We start from the raw sequence: 22,825 nt of genomic DNA on the forward strand, positions 1-22,825 counted from the left end.
AGGTGTAGGAAATTTATGGCAGAATATAATGAAAGCAATCTAAAGGTCTAATGTTTGTTCCAGGGCTAGATCATTCTACTAAATGCATATTTTTATATACCCTAACTTAAACTAAATGCTCTGAAGTAAAGATAATGTTTGGTGTTTGGTGTTTGGGGAGGAGGTGGGGAAGCATCTGGGGGAAGGGTGTTGGTGGTTTGTTTTTTGTTGTTTGGGGAAGACATTAAATGCTAGGTAACAAAAACTCAATCTCTCCTCAATGTTTTTAGCTTCCTTAGCTAAAAAAGGGTGTGCTTTAGCAGGAGTATAGTGGTATCGTCACTTAGCAGTTCATATTCTATGCTAGTATTTCACAGTCAGATGGTCACAAGTTTCTGAAGATCTTTATCACACTTTTTTTTTTTTCCTAAATGCCTTAAAGTGTGAATGTAATAGTAAATGAATTTGCTTATTGATCCTGTGACATTTAGTCAGGATTGCCTGTAAATTTAAAAAGGAGTTCTCTGGGGTGTCTCTTTCCCTCTGTGGGCAGTAAGAGTGATCTAGGTTAGAATGTGATGGAAGGTGCATCACATGCCTTTCATAGGTAGTTTCTGACTGCAAGTCTGCCTTTCAAAGCTTCTCCAAGAAAAGTCAGTTCTTTTCTGTAGTTCTTTTCTAATCAAACTGCAGCCAGTCATTGATCAGCCACCTCTAGAATCATTGCTCAGTGCCTCTAGGCCAGCCGCCCTTGTCCTTATGGGTGACTTCAACTTGCCAGACATGAACTGGGAAAACCACTCAGCTGATACAAACAGGTCCAGGAGATTCCTAAAGCATCTTGATGATAACTTCTTGGTACAGGCATTAAGGGAGCCAACTAGGAAAGGTGCCCTCCTAGATTTGTTCCTTGTAAATGTTGGTCAGTTCCTTGAGATAACATCAGTCCATTACTTGATAAGGATGGACATCTCACAAACAGAGACACAGGCAAAGCAGAGACATTTAACGCCTTCATCACCTCTCTCTTCAACACTGATGATGGGCTCTGGGACCCCCAGAGCCCCAAGTTGGAGGACCATGACTGCAGTAACGACAAACTCCCAGCCAACCCTGAACTTGGGTGAGATTTGCTGCTTCCTCATGAGGGGAGCGGAGGAGCAGGCACTGATCTCTCTGGTGGCAGTGACAGGACCCGAGGGAATGGCTTGAAGCAGTGACGGGGGAAGGTCAGGCTGGGAGTTAGGAAAAGATTCTTCACCAAGAGGTTGGTCAGGCACTGGGACAGGCTCCCCAGGGCAGTGGTCATGGCACTGAGCCTGTTGGCGTTCAAGAAGTGTTTGGACAAGGCTCTCAGACACATGGTTTGGGTTTTGGGTGGTCCTGTGCGGAGCCAGGAGTTGGACTCGATGATCCTTGTAGGTCCCTTCCAACTTTGGATCCTCAGTGATTCTATGATTCTATGACTGTAAATGGTAACAAGTTGCAAGGAAGATCTGCAGCCTTGTGAGAGAAGGATGTGCTGCTGTTCTATTCATTTGTTGTCACCCTTACAGAAGGACTGATTGACTCTCAACAAAATATGACCAAACCACATCCACTATGATTGTCTGGTGTTGAAGTAATTTATGCAGCCTAGTACATAATCATGATGTGTTAGTAATTTGACTGCTTTATCGAGTAAATAGAAACACCAGTATGGAGGCATTCCCAGTTCAAATTCCCTCCTTCCCACAAATAAATCTCAGATGTCTTTCAAAAGATACTATTTTAGTGCCTAGAAATGGTTTTCGGAACCAGACTGTTTTAAATGTGTCTGAGAAGGAAATTAATGTCATTTTGAAACAGGAAATAGACGTACAATAGTATTGTTAAGAAACTTCATCCCCTTTTTTTCCCCTCCCTATATCACCATGCTAGAGAACAGTGTCACTTTCTGACTTTGTAAAACAGTACAAAGCTTTATGCACTGGAAAAATAACACAGGTTAAGGAACTCCGGGAAGAATCCTTGTAGTACAAGCCCTTTCAGAAAACAAATTCTTAATCTGCATATAAATCTGTGAAAAAAAGAGACTTAGTTCCTTGTTTTTAGTTATAAGAAGGAAGTATATTTCCCCTTTTTATATTATATAAACTAGAATATGGTCACTGAGAATGAGTAATTCTTATTATACACTCTGCCAGTTATCATCTTTTTTTCCCCAAAAGACAAGATGTTTCATTGTTATGTTGAGTTTTCATTTATATTTTTGGCCTACTGGAAAAAGAGCCTGAATGTATCTTCCTGTTTTATTTCTAGCAGGGAAATTCTGTCTAGATCACATTTTAAAATGGAATTAGGGGAACCATTTATTTCTGCAGAAAAATGTGCTTTGGATTTAGGGATGGGCAACCCTTTGGGAGTGGTTGCTGCTGGGATGCAGAATCAGAGTGGGATCTTGCACTCTTTCACATGGCCATGCTTAGAGACGTGTATGCTTTGAGGTGAGTTTGCTTGTAAGGTAAATACCTCTTTCCCTCTGATGGACTAGCAGGTCTTCATGTGGAGAACCTCATGGAAATTTAGCTCCCTCTTGTGGTTTTTCCACACAGAACGTATGAATCGATTCAACCTTATTTCTAAATAATAGTATATATATATACCTGTTACTTTTCTCTGGCATTTGATATATTTACTGCTATTTCATCTCTTCTTAGGGAATGATAGGCTTTAGTCTCAGGATAGTGATAATCTTTAAAATGATAATCTGTAAAAATTTTGATTTACATTTCATATGCAATTTGACAGCCATTTTTACCAGAACATGGGGAATTAGGGGGAAGGGATTTGTTGGCTATTTCTATTATTTGATTTTTCTTCAAATGAGGGAAGAAGAGCCCTAAATAGTAGAAGATTAAAAAAATAATAATAATTTTTTAAAAAGACTCTCCTGGTTGACTGATAAAACATGGAAACAAATATAGGCATTTGGTTGTCTTACACTGATCTGTGTTTTATTTTGGGTTGAACTGAATTACATGATACTAACAAATACCATGCCAGCGTTAGTGGATGAAGAACAAATGCACTTAGAAGACTGTTGAATGTCTAGCTATTACCAAGCTATGATTCCAGCAGGCATTTTGGGTAGTACAGCACTGGATTAATCAGCCCTGACCACTTGTTCTTGCAGCCTCTCTGCCTCCTCTGCAATACTGGCATGGCCATCCTGTAATTTTCAGTTCCATTTATGGTTCACTGTGCAGAAAACAGGAATTCAGCTGTGTTGTTCCCTTACAGCACTCATCCTGGCCATGTGAATTGTTGTTCTGGAGCTCGGTAGCAGCTCAGGAATGGGACTAAGTGACCACAGGTGGGACCTGCTCCCGCCAGCTTAAGCAGCTTTAACAAATGTTGAGAGATCAGTTGTAGAGAGCGTAGTTTTACAACACCACTACCTTGACTGAGGCAGGTAGCTCCAAGGTAGTATAGAACTCAGTAGTCTTGAATGCTGTTTGCTTCATTCCTGTCCAGTTTGTATTCACTGGCTCCAGCTTGTATTTGATCCTGCCCTGGGTCAACTTATGAGTCAGTTCTAACATGGAATTTGGGACTACATCAGCTTTGTAGAAGGAAGGTGAAAGATTCTGGAGTGCAAAACGAGCTTGCTGAAGCAGTGGGAAGCAACTGTTAGGACTCAGCATGAGCAGTGGAACTGCTAATGCCGTGCAGAGGAGAAAAAGGGAACGGTAAAGTATGATGGCTATTTGTATAAAAACACATTTCCAGTTTTTAAGAGGAAATATATTTATACCATCATTTCTCTGAAGAGAGAAGGAGATGGTTGCTTACCACTGAAACCTCTGAATGCTAATTTGTAGCATAGTTAGAGTTCTGTTCTGACCTGGGAAAGGTGCCCCATGTAAACTCATTTGCAACTGGCATCGTGTTTACAGGATGTGATACATTCTGTAGTGGTGACATTTCCCCCTTTTGATACCAATCAGAAATCTGGAAGGATCAAAATTACTTGAACAAAACTCCTATTTAAATATGAGCAAGAACTAGAGGAACTGGTACTATCCTACACTGAGATACCGGTGTGCTTCCTTTCTGAAAAGGAACTTTTATTAAAAGCACGATTCAAGGTGAATTTTTCATACTGACATGTATAATGACTTGGAAGGGATTAACAGTCTGATTTTGGAAGCACAGAAAAGAGATCCTTGCTATCCAACAAAGCTTTTTTAAGAAGTACACACAGGAAAACAGCCAAATAGTACAGGCTCATATGCTGAATTGACTGCTGATGGTGAGTTTATAGATGGGGTATTTGTTAAGAATTGTATAATGAAAGTAATTTAATAAATATGTCTGGAAAAGAAAACATTGTTAATATAAGTTTTCTGCCAGTACAACTGCCTGACTGACAAAGGGAGTGGGAACTTGTTTTTCCAGCTCAAGAAAAGGGCAAGACCTTTGGATGGTTTTCATTAATACTACATGAGAATGCCAATATTTCAAAAACATCAAAACTTTAATTTCAGATCAAGGAACTGATTCAGTATTACTGTAGTGTTAGCTATATTTCAGAATATGACAGGGGAAAAATAATAACAAATACATTTTTCCTGAGTGTATGAAATAGTAAACTTGCCTCAGTTGTAATTTTAAAAGCCTGAGAAATGTTGTGATACACGATGCGGGTAAGCAACCAGAGCTCATCCTGCCTATTACAAGACAGTGCAGCAGTTAAATATGGTTCACTGTATATCAGTCATCACCAATTTTACTGCGCTAAAATTTGGTTATGGTAACCCATTAAATATCCCAGTTTTGACCTGCATTCATTCCTTTAGAAGTGCAGCTTGAAGCACTGCCATTATCACCAAAGCCTTCTTAGTTTAGTGACATTTTGTACTGCCGAGTGGTCTAGTCGATCTCTGGGATTAGGGCTTTGAAGAAGGGTGGGTTTTGTGGGGTTTTTTTTGTTTCTTTGTTTTGTTTTTTAAGTGTGCCACAATATCTGTTTTACGGAAAGGTGAAAAGGCCTGAGTGGGTATGACAATCTGGCTTTTTGGTACCCATTATGGAATGCATAAATTATCTGGACCTGATGCTGGAGATAAACTGAATTTTGGTTTGTGAGTTATTTCCTAATATTTATGCTTTTCAGTCAAAATGATGGATATTTTATGAGGCTGCTTAGAGGGGACAACTCGTATCACCCTGCTGGGCACACATGGGTGTGAAAATACGAAATCATAATGCATTTTCCTGCAAATAAGTTCATTGCAACATCAGAATTCTTTCATATACTATTCCAACAAAATTTCAAGTCTTTCCTAGTTATGCCAAGATTGCTCTTCCAAAATCTACATGAGGCCCATCTCATGCATCGGTTGCATTTAGCAGAGTGATAAGCAAACAGCCCTTGGAAGGTACATATGAAATGAGTAATCTTGCCATGGATTTCCACAGATTTTTATAATCTTTTGTAGATGTCTTTTATGGTCCTTAGTGATCATCTTAGTAGTACCAGTGACTGAACAGATTTAAGTGAAAGAATATTATCTTTGCTTTCAATTACTAGACAAATACTGTCAACATATGTGGGGAAAAGATATCAAACTTTGTAGTATTAAATTTTTGGACATCAAAAATGGACACAGCATTCTCAAGATGCAACATCACCAATGTAAAGAATTCTAAATGTCACTTTTCCCTTTGCAACTACAAGTAAGCATTTTCTTTATCTAATATCTGGCTTTATTGTTTATGATTTTATCGTTCCTTTCAAAAGTCTGGTTTATAAGTAGTTCAGCCATTTATATCACTCAAATGCAGAAACTTGAACAAAACTCGTTTAAACTGAAGTTTTAAATGACCAGGAACTGTTAAGATGTAGCTCCTAATCTTCACCGTATGTTGGCATGCTTCTTCCTTTTTGCTTTGCTTCCAATAGTTAACATTTCCTTCACAGAAAAAATGGTGAGAGGCTAATGGACAGGAGCCACGTTGCCTATGAATTGCCTATGTTTTTATGTAAGAGTTACAAAATCTAGAAATAATTTTGTATACTATGATAGATTACGAGCACATTGACTATGTTTAGGAATAGTCCCATGAGATGGAAGGGGCAGGAAAAACAAGACCGAGATAGATCCTTTTTTCTGGGAAATTTCTCTCTTCACATTTTTCCAGCGAATCCATTACTGTGCAGTGACAAGTACATCGCAGCCACTCACTGGCTGAGATGTGTCCACGAGATGATGTCCCGTGGTCTCCCCGTTTGGAAACAACACAACTTCTGCACAACTCAAGGCACTTTCAATACTGTGAACTGGAGAACTGTAACAGATAATACTCGAAGTGCCACGAAATGCATGCATGCGTTGCCATAACCGATTTATTGCTGTTTTATTAAACACTTCGAGGATGTTTGAGAAAAGCAGGCTAGGACAGCGAGCTGAAACCCCTCTGGCCCTGGCAGGCAGCACCGGGGCTGTTGCGTAACGGCCCGGCGCTCCCCGCCAGCGGCCTTACAAAACGTGCTGGCGAAGGACACCAGGAATTTCGCCTGGGTGGGGCACTGCTATAACCACTGACAATCCAGTTAGGTAACGTTTGTATTTGTTCGCGTCCCGTCAGGCCAGCGCAGCCGCCTCGTGCTGGACGGGGCCTCTGCGCCCTCTCGCGACAGCTGCCTGTGTCGCGACAGGCCGCACGCCGCCGGCCCGGAACGGCACGGCACGGCGGAGGGGATGTGCGGAAGGGAACGCTCCTGCGGGCCGCGTTCGTGTTGGCCTGGCCCTGAGTAAGCCTTACACCAAGCGGACACTTTAACGTGTTACAACGCATTTAACGCCAGGCTGGCAACGCCCGTCCCCCTCGCGGCCGGCCCGCGCCCCGCGCGCAGGCGCAGTGGGCGGGGTGGGGAGCGGCGCCCGGCGCCCTCCGCGCGACATTCAGGGGACACGCGGCCGTGCGTCACCGCCGCCGCGCCGCGCGGGGATTGGAGGCCGGCGGGGCCGGCTTGCAGTGCGCAGGCGCGGCGGGGCTGAGGGACGGGCCGGGACGGACCGGGACGGGACGGACCGAGCCGGGCCGGGCCGGGGCCGGGGCCGGGGCCGGGGAGCGCGGCGGGGCCGGGGCCGGGGCTCGGCTCCCGCTGCCGCCATGAGGATCTGGACCTCGGAGCACGTCTTCGAGTACGGCCGGGGGCTGCGGGGGGAGGCGGGGGATGCGCTCGGGAGGCGCCGCTCCGCTGTGGCGGCAGCCGCCTCAAGGTCCTTTCGTGCCAGCCGGGAGTGCCCGGGGTGGCCGCCCCGGAGCTGAGCTGAGCAATAACCCGAAGGGAGAATTGGTGTGTTTGTGGGGGGGTACAGCTCAGTGAGGTGTTCTGGGATTGCCCAAATCCCAATAAATTCGGGTCTCTTGGAGTTATATCGCAGGGAAAACATTTCTGTCAAATTAGAAGCCTGAAGGTAATTGCGGGAGGCAGGGGACTTCAGGAGTCCTGATGAACCAGGTGTGCCGGACCTCTTATGTGTATCTGCCTGGCCAACCCCCAGTGCAGGTGTTCCTGCTAGGGAAGGATGTTTGTAAGGTTAAGAATGGGAAATTGGTCTGCTCAAAAAATACTGACTGATTGATATGTTGTGTCCAGTTTTAATAGAAATCCTGTTAAAAAAACATAAGTGTACAACCTTGTGTCTTGATTTTGTTTTGGCAGTCACCCCTGGGAAACAGTAACAACAGCTGCCATGCAGAAGTACCCAAACCCGATGAACCCCAGCGTGGTCGGAGTCGATGTCCTGGACAGACACGTAGACAAGAGCGGGAAGCTGCACAGCCACAGGCTGCTCAGTACAGAGTGGGGAATACCCTCCATTGTGAAATCGGTGCGTATCACGGAGAAGAGCTTGGGGAGGATGCTGGAGGGAGAGGAAGCTTGTGAACTAGGTTGTTGCAATAGAAATGTCTGATTTCATAACTCATGTTTTAAAAGTGTAAGAATTTAAGTGTCAGGAAGACTCAATAGCAGTATGCGTATTGACTTCCAGATAGTCAAAAATTGACTAGATCATATATTGCTACCAGTTGAAAAAAAGAGATCCACCACAACTGAATAGTGTTATTTAAATTAAACCCTAATTATGTTGTCTCTGTGTCTGTTCAGTACCTTATGTATTTAAAAGCACTAAAAAAGTTGCAGTTGCTTAGCGTAGTTATTTCCATGTGTGTGTGCCTGTCTTTTAGCTCATTGGCACGTGCAGAACGAAGACATACGTTCAGGAGCACTCTGTTGTTGACCCAGTGAAGAAAACAATGGAGCTGAAATCCAGTAATGTAAGTACTTTATTTATGTTTATGCAGTTTAAACAGATTACAGGTTATAATAATTCCTTATAAATTTGAAAAGGAAAATCATCTTTAAAATTACTAAAAATTGCATTAGAACAATGTAAGTAAAACCTTTAAGTAACGTGTTTATAGCTGACCGGTTCTGTTTTTCAGAAGGGATCTATTAGGTTTTCGGAACCTGTCAGCAGCGAAACATCTGAACATACAGATGAGCAGAATACTAGTAGTTTTCTTGTTTGTTTGTTGTGGGTTTTTTTTACAGTTGGGTTTTGTTGTTTTTGGTTGGTTTTTTTTTTGACTTATCTGTCATGTTCTACACCTCTAATCCTAAGACTTGCAGGAAAACCTTATGTTTAAGCCAGATAAAAGTATTAGTTTTGTATCTGCAGTTTTATTTACTATATTCCTGTAATGTTTTTACTAAGGGGTAGTCTTGTTTTATGTTCTACAGATTTCATTTACAAATCTAGTGTCAGTAGATGAGAGGCTTGTCTACAAACCACACCCTCATGAACCAGACAAGTAAGTACCACTTGTTCTGAGATTGCCCTGAGGTAGTACAGACTTTGGCTTTGTATTCGTAAATTCCCATGGTCTTGAACAGATGATGCTGTGGGGTTTACATCGCTTCTGTTGTGGTATCTTGTCAAAAAAGAGATAAATAAACTGTCATTTTCTTTAGTCACCTTACTTCTGCAGAGGTCTAGTTCAGATCAGCTTTTCAGGGAGTTGTCCTGTGCCCTCCCTGTAACTGAGTTTATATATGCCTTCAGTTACCAGCTCCTTATTTCTGGTCTCTTCATCAGCCCAGGCACAGAACCTGCATGTTTATCTGCCTCTGGGTTATCGTTTTGGAGACTTTTTTTTTTATTTTCAAAAGGCAACTTTAAAGCTTGCTGAGGCTATACTCATACAACTAGTGATAATTCTCAGGTATCTATCTAAAGATTTTAAAGTAAGAGGTTTCTTCTTCCATAACTGTGGGAAATGCTAAAAACCTATTGTTAAAGGGGATGTCATAATACTGTATTCTCGCTGTGCCTTCATGCCAAATCTGCTGCTTCTACTCTGTCTACCTGCTGCTGAAGATGGAAATAGTTGAGTGCCACAAAGGGCCACCTAGACTTCGTGGGGACACTTCATAGAATCATAGAATCATAGAATATCCTGAGTTGGAAGGGACCCTTAAGGATCATCAAGTCCAACTCTTGATACCGCACAGGTCTACCCAAAAGTTCAGACCATGTGACTAAGTGCACAGTCCAATCTCTTCTTAAATTCAGACAGGCTCGTTTTTTTTCTTGGTTTTTATTGTATGCGTTGAAGCATATGCAGTTAAGCACTGAGGAAGTAGGTTGTGTTTATGGGGCAAGATATTCTGTGTTATATGACAAAGCTGATGAAGGAATGTGCTTGTTGGGGAGGAGTGAGAAGCCTGTAAGCAACGCAGTTTTAAACTACTCGGAACAATTCACTTTCTGCTATCTGTTTCAGAACCATTTTGACGCAAGAAGCAATAATATCTGTAAAAGGTGTCAGTCTTAGTAGTTACCTAGAAGGGTTAATGGCAAACACAATTTCTTCCAATGCTAATAAAGTAAGTATGACCTTTGTGTAAAATGTGACCGCTAGCAAATGACAATGGGAATACAAATACAAATCTCTGTTTTATGTTCTGGCTTTGTCAACAATCTTAGAAAGGGTGTGGGTAATTCTGCTGCCTTTACTGTAGATATGTGAATGCTAAGCTTATTGAACTTGCTCTTTTTTTCCTCTTGTGAATGTAGATAACAAATTATTATTGGTAAGCACTCAGTCATCATTGGAAAAACTTTTCCATTCACTTAAACAGTGCTTTCACTCTGTTGCTGCACTCTTGATGCAATCTATTAGTTTTACTGTTGAAACAGAATATGCATCGAGACATCTGAAGTAGTTATGTGGGAGCAATGAAGTGGTGTTTTAGTTGAGAGTTTATCCTTTGAGTTCAGCCACAAGAATAACAAAACACAAAGTGGATAAAAAGCCACCTTGTGGTTCATAAGACAGCACTGCTGATAAAAGGAATTTTAAAGTGTACAGCAGTACATATTCCTGCAGTACTCTGATTATTGAAAGGAAAAAAAAAATCAGGTATGCATTTCTGTAACTTTTGCTTCCTTTTTCAATTATTGTTTCTTAAGTCGTTTTCAGTAAGACAGGGTTTAACCTGTCTTAATTAATTACTAAGATTTATGCACTTTTTTTTTTTCTAACCTGTAGGGACGTGAAGCATTGGAATGGGTAATAAATAGACTGAATGCTGAAATTGAGGAGTTCGCAGCTTCAGCAAGAGGAACCATGAGGAATTCAATGGCAGCAGCAGCATTTGTAGAGAAATGATAGTAAATATACTTGTATTACTAACAAGGTTTAACAATCCAAAGCTTCTCTCCAAACCTAAATACATGTATCCTTTGTTATTTAAAGGCATATCTGTGTATTAGGTATGTTTCAAATTTAATTTGGAGAAAAGCTAAATTCATACTAATGAGGCTGATATGCAAAACTTAATTAATATATTGGTTCAGCTGGACCGAACTTCGGTTGCAGATGAAAAAATAATTTTGGAGTGTCGTTCCTGTATTTACATGAACACTAACTTAAAATGTTTTCAGATATGAAATAGCCTTGTTTAGAGATGAGGCTGCGTATGTCCGAGGAGACTGGCATGTTAAGTTGACTTCTGTGGAATTTTTATTTTTGTGTGACTTATGGACTACCTCTTTTGGGACCAAACCCAAAATTAAGTAGAATGGTTTGTTCCAGCATTGTTCTGTTTAAGTTTTGATAGTTGTATGATACAACTTGGTTTAACAGAAAGTTTATTACTTGAAGCTTGAAATACAAAAGAATGTAGAAAATATTTTTTGATATGCTTTTTAACTAGTTTGACTGGTTGAGCTAACATGGTACTCAAATTGTTTTTCAGTCAGTATAGGTAAAACATACAAAGTGTCTCTTATCTACTAAGACCTAAATTCTGTTTTCAAGTATGATGTTGATGAGCTGGACATGCAGTAACATAAGATTTTATCTTGCATGTCTAGAATAACTATCTCCATTTCTGGAAGCCCATTAAATAAAGGGGTACAATAAGCATAGAGCCTTAAAATATTTTAAGCTGCTGGGACTTCTGAGAATAGTAGGTTTTCAATTCAAAAGTTTGAAGAATCACATAAAGGACTAAAAAAACTTGGTGAAGCTGGCTAAAGAGAGACCTGAGCATAAGAGAAAGTAATAATAAGAACGTTAACAATATATTTATTAACTCAATCATGCTCTGAAAATAACCTGTTACACCAGCTGATTATTTTGTTGTCCTTTAAATGCAACATAATGTTCTAAGTTCTAGGAGGTCCTCTACGTTTTAAGCTAATTTACTCACAAAAGAAGGCTCTTTAAATGAAAACCTTGAGAATAAAAGGTTTTCTACAGTTTGTGTTTGTTTCCTGGTACTAGCTATAAATTCTTCATACTGACTCCAGTGATTAGCTGTGAGAACTTAAAGGTCAGACCTTGACGTCCTTGCTTACGTAATGCACCAGTCTGCTGGTAGTCCTGTTGGCTTCAGCAGAGGCTGTGTCCCCCATCTGGCTCCTTCAGTGTGAAGGAATAATGGGAAAACACAGCCCCAAATCTGCTGACTGGGGGGTGGGGGGAAAGTGTTTTGGTGCCAGAGATTTTTCCTGGAATTTTGATTCTAAGCTTACAAGTAATCTCAAGACTCTCTTAGCCTTTACAAGCTGTAATGTCACCTGTTCCATCGATTTTATGTTGCATGCCATTTCTGTTGTATCAGAATTGCCTATTGAATAGTATGTGCTACATAGAGAAACAGATCTTATTTTAAGTTGGAAACTTTGAAAAAACAAAACATTTGTGTAGGAAAAAACAGGTATGTACATATACCTTTTAAAAATCAACTATTCTAAATATTTTTCTAAAAAGAAATGGTTTAAGAATACCTTTATAAATTGAAATCATTCTGGTTTACCATGCTTTTACAGAAAATTATTACAAGTGAAATAGTGTTTCAACTTAAAAAGTGTATGTGAAACTGCTGCAAAATTGTACCATAACTTCTGATAAAAACGCAATGCTTGAAAGTGACTTTAAATGCTTATTTAGCCCTTATCACTTGGCATTTTAAAGTCAATTTTATGTTTTCCTAACTTCTCTGCACTAAGGACCTGCATAGTATGAATTCACAGTTTGTCCTTGCACTGAAAAAAAAACTATTTAATTTTTGCAAGCATTCAACAACTTCTTGAAAGATCATGATTTGCTTGGTTCTATTTTATTTATATGCCTGCATTCTCATTCTGTCAGGGAATATGGCTTTTCTGTATGTGGCGTTTTATTTTAAATAAAACCTTATGCAAGTTCTGGCTACTTTTTGAAGCATTCTGATTATTCATTTCTTTTAACTGCTAGGTCAGTAATCTAGAGTGAGGGGGTGAAGGTGAAGAAATAGTCTGGAGATATCAGTTTATTTTATTCAAATACATATCCTAAAATGCACGTTTATAAGTGGTAATAATTTAAACCCATTTGCAGCTGCTGTGGTTTGTCTTGCTCAGATGAATGCAGGGTGCTATGGCTGAATGCATCGATACTGGAGCAAGTGTGACTTGCTCATGCAGAGAAGTTGTGCGTTCGGGTGGTTAGAAGAAATGAGGGAAGGAAAGGAACTACATTTGAAGGGATAAAAACTAAAGGACTAGGAAGAAAGAAAAAGGGGGGAGGGGAGGAATATAATGTGAACAAATCAGTGGTGTGGTCTTTGGTGGATCCTTACCTCTTTCAGCTTCCCTAAATGGATTCATGTTTTACCTTGTCTGCAGATGTAGGCTTTTAAATTGGCAAAAGTTCAGACTCACCTGTCTAACTTTTCTGAGACAGAACAGAAGCGAGTAAGCTTTAGATCCAAAGCTCCGTAGCCTGAAGATCTAAGATGATTGTTGCACTGTTAAACATTCTGTTTTCACTGCACACCTGAATTTTGAACCGAGTCATAAATCGTTAGCTTTCCTTGCTGTTCATTGTCGTAAATATTTTGGATGGTTTTCTTGTGTTCCTGTGACCCTTAATTACTCCAACATAACTGCTAAGCATTTCTGCCTGGAGGAATGACAAGCTACAAGCTTGTAGCAAACAAGCATTCTTCTAATGCAATTGCATCCACCACAAATGCTATTACAGTTAACTTAAAACCAAAAGTTTGAATTGCAGTAGCTGAAAGTTTGAGGGCCTCCCGAGCTTAGTGCCATCTTTTGTTGAAACTTGCATCATCTGCTGGTTATTAATGTAAACAGTGTTCTTATTGTCAGTGAATGAATGGATGTAGCTATTTGCCTACAGAAAGCTTCTGTTGAATAAAACCGCTTACCTAATTTGTATCTAAAAATTGAAACAAGGAACTGAAAACTACACTTGCTCATGTTTGATATGAGAATTAGCCATACCAGTGGTGAGATTTTGATGTTAATTTAGTAAATATTTTTTTTTCCTGTAAATTACCCTCGCCTTGTCCTTCACTTCTTGATTTAAACAGGCTTGGGATGGCTAAAGTAGCAGTATAGTGGATTCATTTGTTTCATATTACTTGCAACGCATTCTAAGAAGATCTATGGGGTTTTAATTTTTTCAGTGGTGTGTAGCTGTGTACCTTCCATGTACCCATCTGCACTACAAAATTTTGTTTGTTAAAGACTTTGTGTTTGTGCATTTTAAATCTTGCTGACGGCCTTATGTTCTGAAAGGCAGAGCTATTCACAATCTGAAAAAATAAAAACCGGTACAGTGGAAGAAAGTTCCTAAATTTACTGTGACACTGAAATGACTTGTGTCTGTATGTACACTAAAATAATAATTTCTTCAGTCAGTAACAAAAGCAAAGTGCTTTAAAGGAAAACAAAAGGCCACGTTTACCTGAGAAATATTTCTTCTTGCTAACAATGGGTGTCAGCACCTGTTCAGTCATTCAGCAGTTAACAAAACAACTGGTTTCTATTTTCCGTTATGGAGGAAAGAAAAAAGAAAAAAAAAAAAAGCTTTAACCACCATTTCCTACAACATCACTATTTTGTCTGTTGTGGTCTGTATTTGCAGTTAAACTGTATAGTCTAATGTATTTCCAGTAAGTGTCATATGCAGTAAACCTAAATACCTGCTGTCTAGTCCGCTGGCATTGACAGATACAGGGTTCAAAGGAAAGATCAGCATCCTGTTGAGGTGCAAGTTTATAGATGAACTGACGAATGCTGATAAAGAGAACTTGTCTGAAAGCACTGAGTCATTACAGAATCCTTTCCTCAAGGTGAAGGTTGTTCTTTCACTTGCACAGGACCTGTTCTTTTTTTTTTTCTCAGATAATTTGATAGCTTTACTTTACTTGTTGCCATAAAATTGAATTCTCTAAAGGTGAGGTTACATGTTATAACTAAACTGAACTAACTGCTTGCCTTTAACGAAAGGAAATTGTCCTTTGTCTGCCTGCCTTTTTTTTTTTTCTGGTTGTACTGTCCTACTTCTTCCCTTGCACTGAAGATAGCATTCTTCACACCCTTTGAGTTGAAAGCTATGAATATGAGAAGAGAAATGATGTTTATGTAGCCCGCAATGAGGTGAGAGACAATGAAAGAGGAGTAAGGTATCACATGGGCTGAAATTGTATTGCCTGTATTGTAATGTGTAGTGCAATAATTTCATATTGCATCTCCCAAAAAGAGTATTTGATACTGTCAAGATTAATATTAATGTAGGAGTAGTTTGTTATTCATCAGCTATCTGGGAATTTGCTGGGGATGGGCCAAACTTTTCTGGATTTGTTTTGTAATTAGAGCTTTGTATTCCAGCTCATCAATTCACATTGTAGTTTGTAAGACATCAGATAATGATTTGTAAAATTACAGCTGTTCCAATGTTATTGTCTCACAAATGATCAATTTAGTTTTATTTCTAGTATTACAATGTATCTTACTATAACTAAAAATTATATTTTTGTAAAGCAGTTGCATCATTACATTAAATATTAAAAATCTATTATCTTTCTCTTCAGACATATACACTAAGAACTGCAACACAAGATGTTTTTTTTTTTAAATTTTCCTAACCATCTACGCAATCCTTTTCCCAACAAATTATATGAAACAATTGCCCCTGCTGTGACCTTTCATATTCCTAGAACCTGTTCAACTTCATGGGGACCCTTGTAAGGGGACCCTTGTAAAAAAAAATCTGTTCTATAAGGTGTCCCAAATGTAGCAAGTAGCGTTACTTGGGTGAGTTCTTATTAATGTGTTTTTTTGTTTTTGTTTGTTTGTTTTGAGCGGGAATGTAAATATTATTTACCTGTGAGATAACTGCTTTGTTTTATCTAGATTTAATTGCATTTACGTTCAAATTCTGTAGCACAATCTAGCAGATATATTGTAAAATTGGGAGTAAAAGAAGTACGTATCAGAACCCATACTTCAGATTTATTCATATTGTATAGTTGTGTTGTATTCTGAATGATCTAGAAGTACTAGAAACACTTAACCTTCTTATCCTGATGCTCTATCCAGTTCTATTTTCTGTTTATTGCCCTCAGTTTTGAGGGACATTCAGCAAGCTGCACGGTTTCCCTGCTGTTTCTGGGAAAAAGACACAGGAAGAGAAAATGGAAGTCGGGTGAGATGCAATAATGGCCCTTATTTAACTAGGATCCCAAGTCTCCCTTACCTGTCAAAGAAACATAAGCACCTATGAGACTTAAACTTCTGAAAATGGGCGCCAGTCCTTGATTTCACCTAGATGCTTTTTAAAAAGTTATTCAACATTATGCTCAACTGTGGACAGATTTTTTCATTATCAAGCTATTGTATCATAACATTTAAAAAGCAACATAGCTGACATAAAAGAAAAGGTTATTAAGCACACTGAAGTAGTAATGCATAAGATTCTTAAAACTTGAATGTACCTGAATTCTGCTCTGCAGATCCGGGCTTCATCCAGAGAACATTTAATGCCGGATTTTGTAGAATGGACAGCTAAGAACTTGGCTGACACTGCAAAATAATTTTTACATTGAATCTACGTGTCCAAAAGTTAAAAATAAATGTCTTCACCTGCTTCATCAACTAACCTTTGAAATGTAGTCCTGTTAGGAAACAGTACAAAAGTGCAAATTTGTCTTAAGATTAGAGATGGTTTTGGAGCGTGTTTTCTGCTGGTCCTCTGTGCTTAGTGCTGTGCTTAGACAAAGAGGAGATTTAAAAGGAGATGACCTGTATTGTCATCAGCATGGAATGATTTCCAGTAGCTGTGGAACAGATTAGGGTCATCAGCAGAGAGAACAGCAGAGCTTTAACAGCACAGCCCAATATGGCTTACACAAGCAGAGAAAGGAGATAAATCCACAGCTATCAAAGGTAGGAAGTACGATCGCTGACCAGTATATTTTATCCAATAGTAACCATAATTCCATGTTTCTTGATACTGTTATGTCATAGGAAAATATGCAATAACCTTGCCATTTGAAATTAAGGCAGAAAGAGCACAGCAAAGGAATAATGGAATTTATAGTCAGCTAGAAATCATGTTGATACTGGCTTGTCATTGTATTGCAATTTGCCTTAAGTGTAACTGTGTTCTTCCCTGTATAAGGCACTTCAAAAACTTTTAAGATTAAAGATAAAGTCAGTCACAAAATCATACAGTTGTTAAATAGTGAGGGATTTTTTTAAGGGGTTAATTATTTTTATTGCTTTATTATGAATACAGGACAGCAAGCAAACCTGTAATCTCATCACAAACATGCATGTGAGAAAGTGTCATTTGCTTTGCCTTTTCATCCACACATATAGTACTCTCTATAGAGGTACAAGCATACTGTTTGAGCTCTAAACTTACAGATACATTGTGAATAAATATTCAAAGTGTATTCAAGAACTATTTCAGGTCTCATCATTGACAGGTAAGTAGCTTTTTTTTAGTCTGGTAATTTTTGTGTTGTGCTAAACCCCTCCAGTTTTAATATTTGCATAGTAAAACATTATTTCTGTCAGCTGTCTGTTTCTGTTAACTTCAGTCTGTTCGGCAGACACCTGCTTCAGTTAAGAGGTGACCTCAGTGGGAGTTTCACCCATGGCGATTATGTTAAATCCATTATACATGCATCTGGACATCAGTTGCATAATAACATAAGCAAAGCTTGGGTTTATTCACCTGAGAAAACGCAGCCTCCTGTCACGGGTATCTTTCACTTCCTTGGTCTATAAAACACTTCTGTGATTAATCGCTGAAGAACTTTTTGTATAATCCTGTGCCTATGCCTGGAAAGACAACAGCAGGATTCACCTACTCTGCTTTGCAGCACAGTCTTGAGAAGAGAGAAGACAGCTGTAAATCAACCTCTTTATCTATGCATACTGTAATTAATGTACCTTTATGAACTGACATATAAGCTGTTGTTTCCTTTTTAATTAGTCTGCCTTCTATCAGAACTTCTCTTTAGTTTTATTAATCAACTCAAACTAAACACAAACTGAAAATTACTATTATTGTAGCTCAGGTTTTATGCCCAGAGGTACAACGGTACAAGAAAAAGGTAATAAAGTAAGAGTTCTCTTTACCTAAAAACCATGCAGAACTGATATTGCTGAACTGTGCATTTTTAGTCACAGCATCAGTTTAGTGCACTGCTGGCTTCCAAAAATAAATCCTGCACATGTTGTGGAGAAAAATACTGATGCATTTGCCATTTGGTTAGCATCTTTAGGAAGATCTACATTTTTGACTTAAATTTTATGAATCAGAAAGAAGTAATCCGTCATACCTTTATAGTCAGAAGTCAGGTTTGACTTGAAGCTGCCATGTGCATCTGTGCAGGTTTTTTTGAATTTCTCTACATAACCAGTAAGCAGTGTGGTGTCTGAATATCCTACAGCATCTGGAAAAGAGAAAAACATTTTATTTTCTATTGCATTACATAGCCATTATTTTATTTCAGATCTAAATGTATAGATGCTAAAACCTAATTGAGCAGGGAGAGACATGCCAAGACAAAAATGTCTCCTACTGCAGTTATTCTGTATTTGTACTTCTGTACTGGTCTTCTGTGAAAGACTGATATTCTGAATAATTGTGCAAGCTCTTGTTACTAAAGTTGCCTGCACCAAAGCAGTATGCTTAGTTATTCTCAAAAGTGCTAGTATTTGGGTTTCAATATATCTTTTGAAGTTGTTTTGACATGTTATTAGAGATCTTCAGTTAAAAATACTTCTGATTTAAAACTGGTCACATTGTGAATTTATTTGGCTTTCCAGTTCCATCTCTTCCATCTACCTGGACCTGCCTGGTCTCACTTTTTTGGCCTCCCTGGACCCCTCCAGTGTAAAGACTTCAGCCTCCTTGGAACGCTTTAAAATTCCCTTTTCAGATTCCTTGGATCTATCCAGTCTGAGCTCTTCATCCTCTGTGGACTTTTCCAGTCTCACTTCATCTTCTCTGGACCTTTCAAGTCTCACGTCTTCAGCCTCCTCAGAGTTCTCCAGTACATCCTCTTCAATCTCCTTAGAGCTCTCCAGTGTCTCCTCTTCAGATTCCTGGGAGCGCTCCAGTTTCACCTCTTCGGTTTCACTGGACCTATTGAGCCTCACCTCATCAGGCTCTCTGGACGTCTCTGGCGACAGTTCTTCAATCTCCTTAGATCTCTCAAGTCTCACCTCAGTAGCCTCCCCAGATTTCTCCAGTCCTGCTTCTTCTCCCTCTCTAGACCTCTCCAGTCTCACTTCTTCATCCTCCCTAGACGTCTCCAGTCCCACCTCCTCAGCTTCCTTGGATGTTTCCTGTGAAATCCCTCCGACCTCCATACACGTCTCAGAGCACACCTCCTCAACCTCTTCAGAATCACTAGATTTCACGGATTTTAACTATTTCACATTTCAGGGTTCCTCTGAGTTATCCTCATCGACTGCTGAGGATGTTTCTAACCTCATCTCTACACCGTTTCTGGATGTCTCCAATCTCTCCTTTCGGGACGCTTCTTCCCTCACTTCCTCAATTCCTTTGGACATTTCTAATCTCACATCTTTAGTTCCCACAGATCTATCCTCTCTCACATTTCTGGATGTTGCTAATCGCACCACCTCAGCTTCTCTTGATCTCTGCATCTAACCCTCTTATCATATCCTTTTTTCTCTTTGCACACTCTATACCTTTCCAAACTTTCCTCCTTTGTGAACTCTCTTTAAGTTCCCCTTCCTAGGCCTCTGAAAGTTCTTATATGAAGGAAGATTCAGGCTTTACAGATACATTCAAGCAGGCATGAAAACATATAATAATTATATATAATAAATAAATATATAATTATAATTATTATAATGTATAATTCTGTAATGGTGCCTTGTTTACAGATGTATAAATATTAATATATACTCTGAAATTTTTGTAGAGCACAATTTCTGTCACTAATGTAATTTTCATTCTGTCTTGGCATGGTAGCCCTCCCAGAAATTTAATTCATGATGAATTTTTATCTTTCAAGATCAACAAATAGCAAATACAGCTAAATGTGGGAATAGGTGCACCCAGGTTGTGTGTATCTCTATTACGGATTTAAATCTGAGTGCATTGCACAGAATTGCAGAGGCTCCACATGTGGAGGTATGGAGAGGGAAAATGCAGTGCAAAAAGAAAATGGATTAAAAAGAGGAGTAGATGAGAGAGGGGTGAGGAGGGAGATCAGAGAAGGTGGAGGGGCAGTAGAAGGACATGTAGCTGGAACAAAGGTGTCCATATTTGTGGCCTGGGCAACCCATGATTATCTTATTTATAATTAATATAATTAAACTTATTTATAACTATTTTACCTAAGAAATCATCTGATATTACCATTAAAACAGCATTTGCATTTAACATCTCTTTATCTATATGTAAAAGTAGTGTAGTTACTTGTGGTGCATCAAGTATGTTGCACAGGTAGCAGAGATGGGCTTTTAAAAATCATTGGTGCTTCCTTGTATCTTCCTCCTGTAGCTAGTTTTTTTGAAAACAAATATGGTTTTTTTTTTTTCCAATGTATCACTGGCACCCTTTGTGTGTTAAAAGTGCTGCCTGTCATAACAAATATTTTTAATGGACTTAATTTTTACAAGTTGGAAAGCTTTGTTCCAATATGTCACCTATGTCTCAGAATTAGGAGGACATAAATGTCTTGAACAAAAAATAAATATGGAAATAAATGTATGCAATATGAAATATTTTCTGCCTCGTTTATACTAGCTCTTTCTTTAAAATTAAGTAGTAAAGACTGTAATACATCGGTTTTAGAAATCAAGTCCAAATTCAGTGGAGGCAAAGTTGTTTAGCAATTATAAAAACCACAAATTGTTTGTCTGTTGGTCCAGATGGAAGGAACTGGTGTAATAAAATGCCCACCTTCAAAATGTCATCACAACTGGCACTGTAGAGTCGTCTTCAGTAATCTCAGTAGAGAGATCAAATAGGCAAAGTAAGGAAAGGAAATTCTTTCTGTCTTCCTACTATTTCTTCCTGGTTGCTGTGCCTACTGACTACATAGGGCAATCTTCTCTTACTGGCTTATGTTATCCTGGAGACAGACTGTGATGTATCTGGTGGGTAAGGGTTCTCTTTGTTCTGGTGGCTCTATACTGTTCATATTAGTGTATATAGCTTGTTAATTACAATGGCTCTGGACTAAGTAAGCTCTCCAATAAAGCTGAAAATTACTCTGTGCTTTAAAAATCATCACCGTGTAGCAATGTGAAATCACTCAGTGATTTCCAGGTATCTGCACTTCAGCAGATACCAAAACTGTCAGGAAGACACGAGGCCTCTGTGCAAAGAGGAACAAAGCCACCAAGGTTTCCTCAGGACCTCTGAGGTTTCCAGAGGATTCCGAAATACTTTGTGATGTGGTTTGGTTGAGGATGGAAAGAACAGAGAAGAGGTATGCGTGCTTAAGTGCAAGGATTTAAAAAATAATAATCATCCAAAATTTTCCTTGCTTAAAACCTCAGTTGTAATTACTTAAATTAACCATGATTAGAACCACGTTGATTCCTTATGCAACTTGTTTTGAGTCTTCTTACAACTTTTTGCTTCTCATATATGGGAATTCGTTTTTCCATCAAGTAGTGACAAATGGATGGTAGTGAACTAGAAGCTCTGTTGTTTCTCATGAATCTATTTAGAGTAAACGGTTAATATAACTTCAGGTGCATGCAATGCCTTACACCCACAAGAACCCCGTGCCAAGGGGATCCGGTGTTCTAGGGGATAAAAGGGAACATGGCAGAGCTTGGCCGCATGTGGCTTAACGCTCCAACTCGAAAATTTATACACAACTATAAAAATAATTGTCCATGCTTACTTATAAACCATTTTGATCTTTACACTCGAGCCGAAGAAGCCAAGGCCCGCCAGCTGAGGCACTGACGAGGGCTGTGCCCCCCCCCCGCGCCCCGCCCCTCACACCCCGCCTGGGCAGCCGCGAGGCAGCTCCCGCGAGTCTCCTCCAGGAGAAAGGGCGGGAGGCGCGTGCCGCATTCAGCCCTCTCATTGGCCGCCGCCAGCGGCCAGCGACGGCGCTAAGGCGACTGCTCATTTACCATTGGTCATCTTCCCTGAGGGAACTCGGAGTCTGATTGGGCAGAAGATAATTCTCGCTCGCTGATTGGCCACAGGACGGCAGAGCGGTCTTTCCCCTTCCGGCGGGCGCTGACCTTGCTGGTGGCGGAGCGGCGGGGCGCAGCCATGGTGGCGTACTGGCGGCAGGCCGGCCTCAGGTAGCGGGGCGGCGCGGGGGGACCTTGGGGACCCTCCGGGGACCGCTCGGTTCTCACCTCACCTCGCCTCTCTCCCTCTCGCCAGCTACATCCGCTACTCGCAGATCTGCGCCCAGGCCGTCCGAGCGGCCATGAAGCCGCAGTACAAGGCCGAGGCGGAGAGGGCGGCGATGGCCACCGTGAAGACCGTGAAGCCCAAGAAGGAGTGAGAGGTGGGCGCCGGGCCGGCTGCTCGGGGCACGGCAGCGGGAGCCGCCCGTGGGAGATCAGCCCGGCGCTCGGGTGCAGAGCGGGGTGGCGGCTGACGGTGCCTGTGGTGCCCGCGTCCTCACCTCCTGGGGGACAGGGAAGGGCCTCACGTCCTTAGCGCAGCGAGCTGAGGCTGCTCCGTCAGGCTCTGGTTTGAATGATTTGTGTCTTGGTCAAAGCTGTTACACACTGCGGTAAGGCAGCTGTGTCCTTGTAAGGGGTGAGAGCTCTGTCCACCCTTGCTTTGCCAAGCCAGAGACAGCCGTGCAGGTGACCACTTCTACTCAGTATGCTGAGTAGAACAGAATCTTGAGTAAACCCTAACTTCTGTAAGGGTCAGCTGATACCTGTGAGAGGTGGCTGCTGCTTGTACTTGCGTTGTGATGTTGCATATATCACGAGCAGCTGAAATC

The 22,825-nt window shown here is 40.3% G+C and overlaps 1 protein-coding gene across 2 annotated transcripts; it reads left to right on the forward strand.

Moving 5' to 3' along the window:
• Positions 1-6,133: 6,133 nt before the first annotated feature.
• On the forward strand, positions 6,134-12,763 carry PRELID3B (PRELI domain containing 3B). Of its 2 annotated transcripts, none has more exons than XM_083801803.1 (6): positions 6,134-6,778; positions 7,697-7,865; positions 8,224-8,313; positions 8,780-8,850; positions 9,823-9,925; positions 10,591-12,763. In XM_083801803.1, the coding sequence occupies exons 1-6, from the start codon at positions 6,726-6,728 to the stop codon at positions 10,708-10,710; spliced, it is 606 nt and encodes a 201-aa protein (XP_083657929.1). In that variant the 5' UTR covers positions 6,134-6,725; the 3' UTR covers positions 10,711-12,763. The 2 variants fall into 2 exon arrangements, with proteins under 2 accessions (XP_083657929.1, XP_083657930.1); XM_083801804.1 differs by lacking the exon at positions 6,134-6,778 and adding an exon at positions 6,926-7,172.
• Positions 12,764-22,825: the final 10,062 nt, after the last annotated feature.

The sequence above is a fragment of the Anser anser genome (assembly GCF_964211835.1).
Source record: "Anser anser genome assembly, chromosome: 16".
Classification (NCBI taxonomy): Eukaryota; Metazoa; Chordata; class Aves; order Anseriformes; family Anatidae; genus Anser; species Anser anser.

Bases quoted from the DNA above. Each gene is read 5' to 3' on its own strand.
- PRELID3B (XM_083801803.1), top strand. From the start codon at position 6,726: ATGTGCGGAAGGGAACGCTCCTGCGGGCCGCGTTCGTGTTGGCCTGGC. The intron at 6,779-7,696 runs GTAAGCCTTACA...TTGTTTTGGCAG, and splicing joins TCGTGTTGGCCTGGCCCTGA to TCACCCCTGGGAAACAGTAA. The intron at 9,926-10,590 runs GTAAGTATGACC...TCTAACCTGTAG, and splicing joins TTTCTTCCAATGCTAATAAA to GGACGTGAAGCATTGGAATG.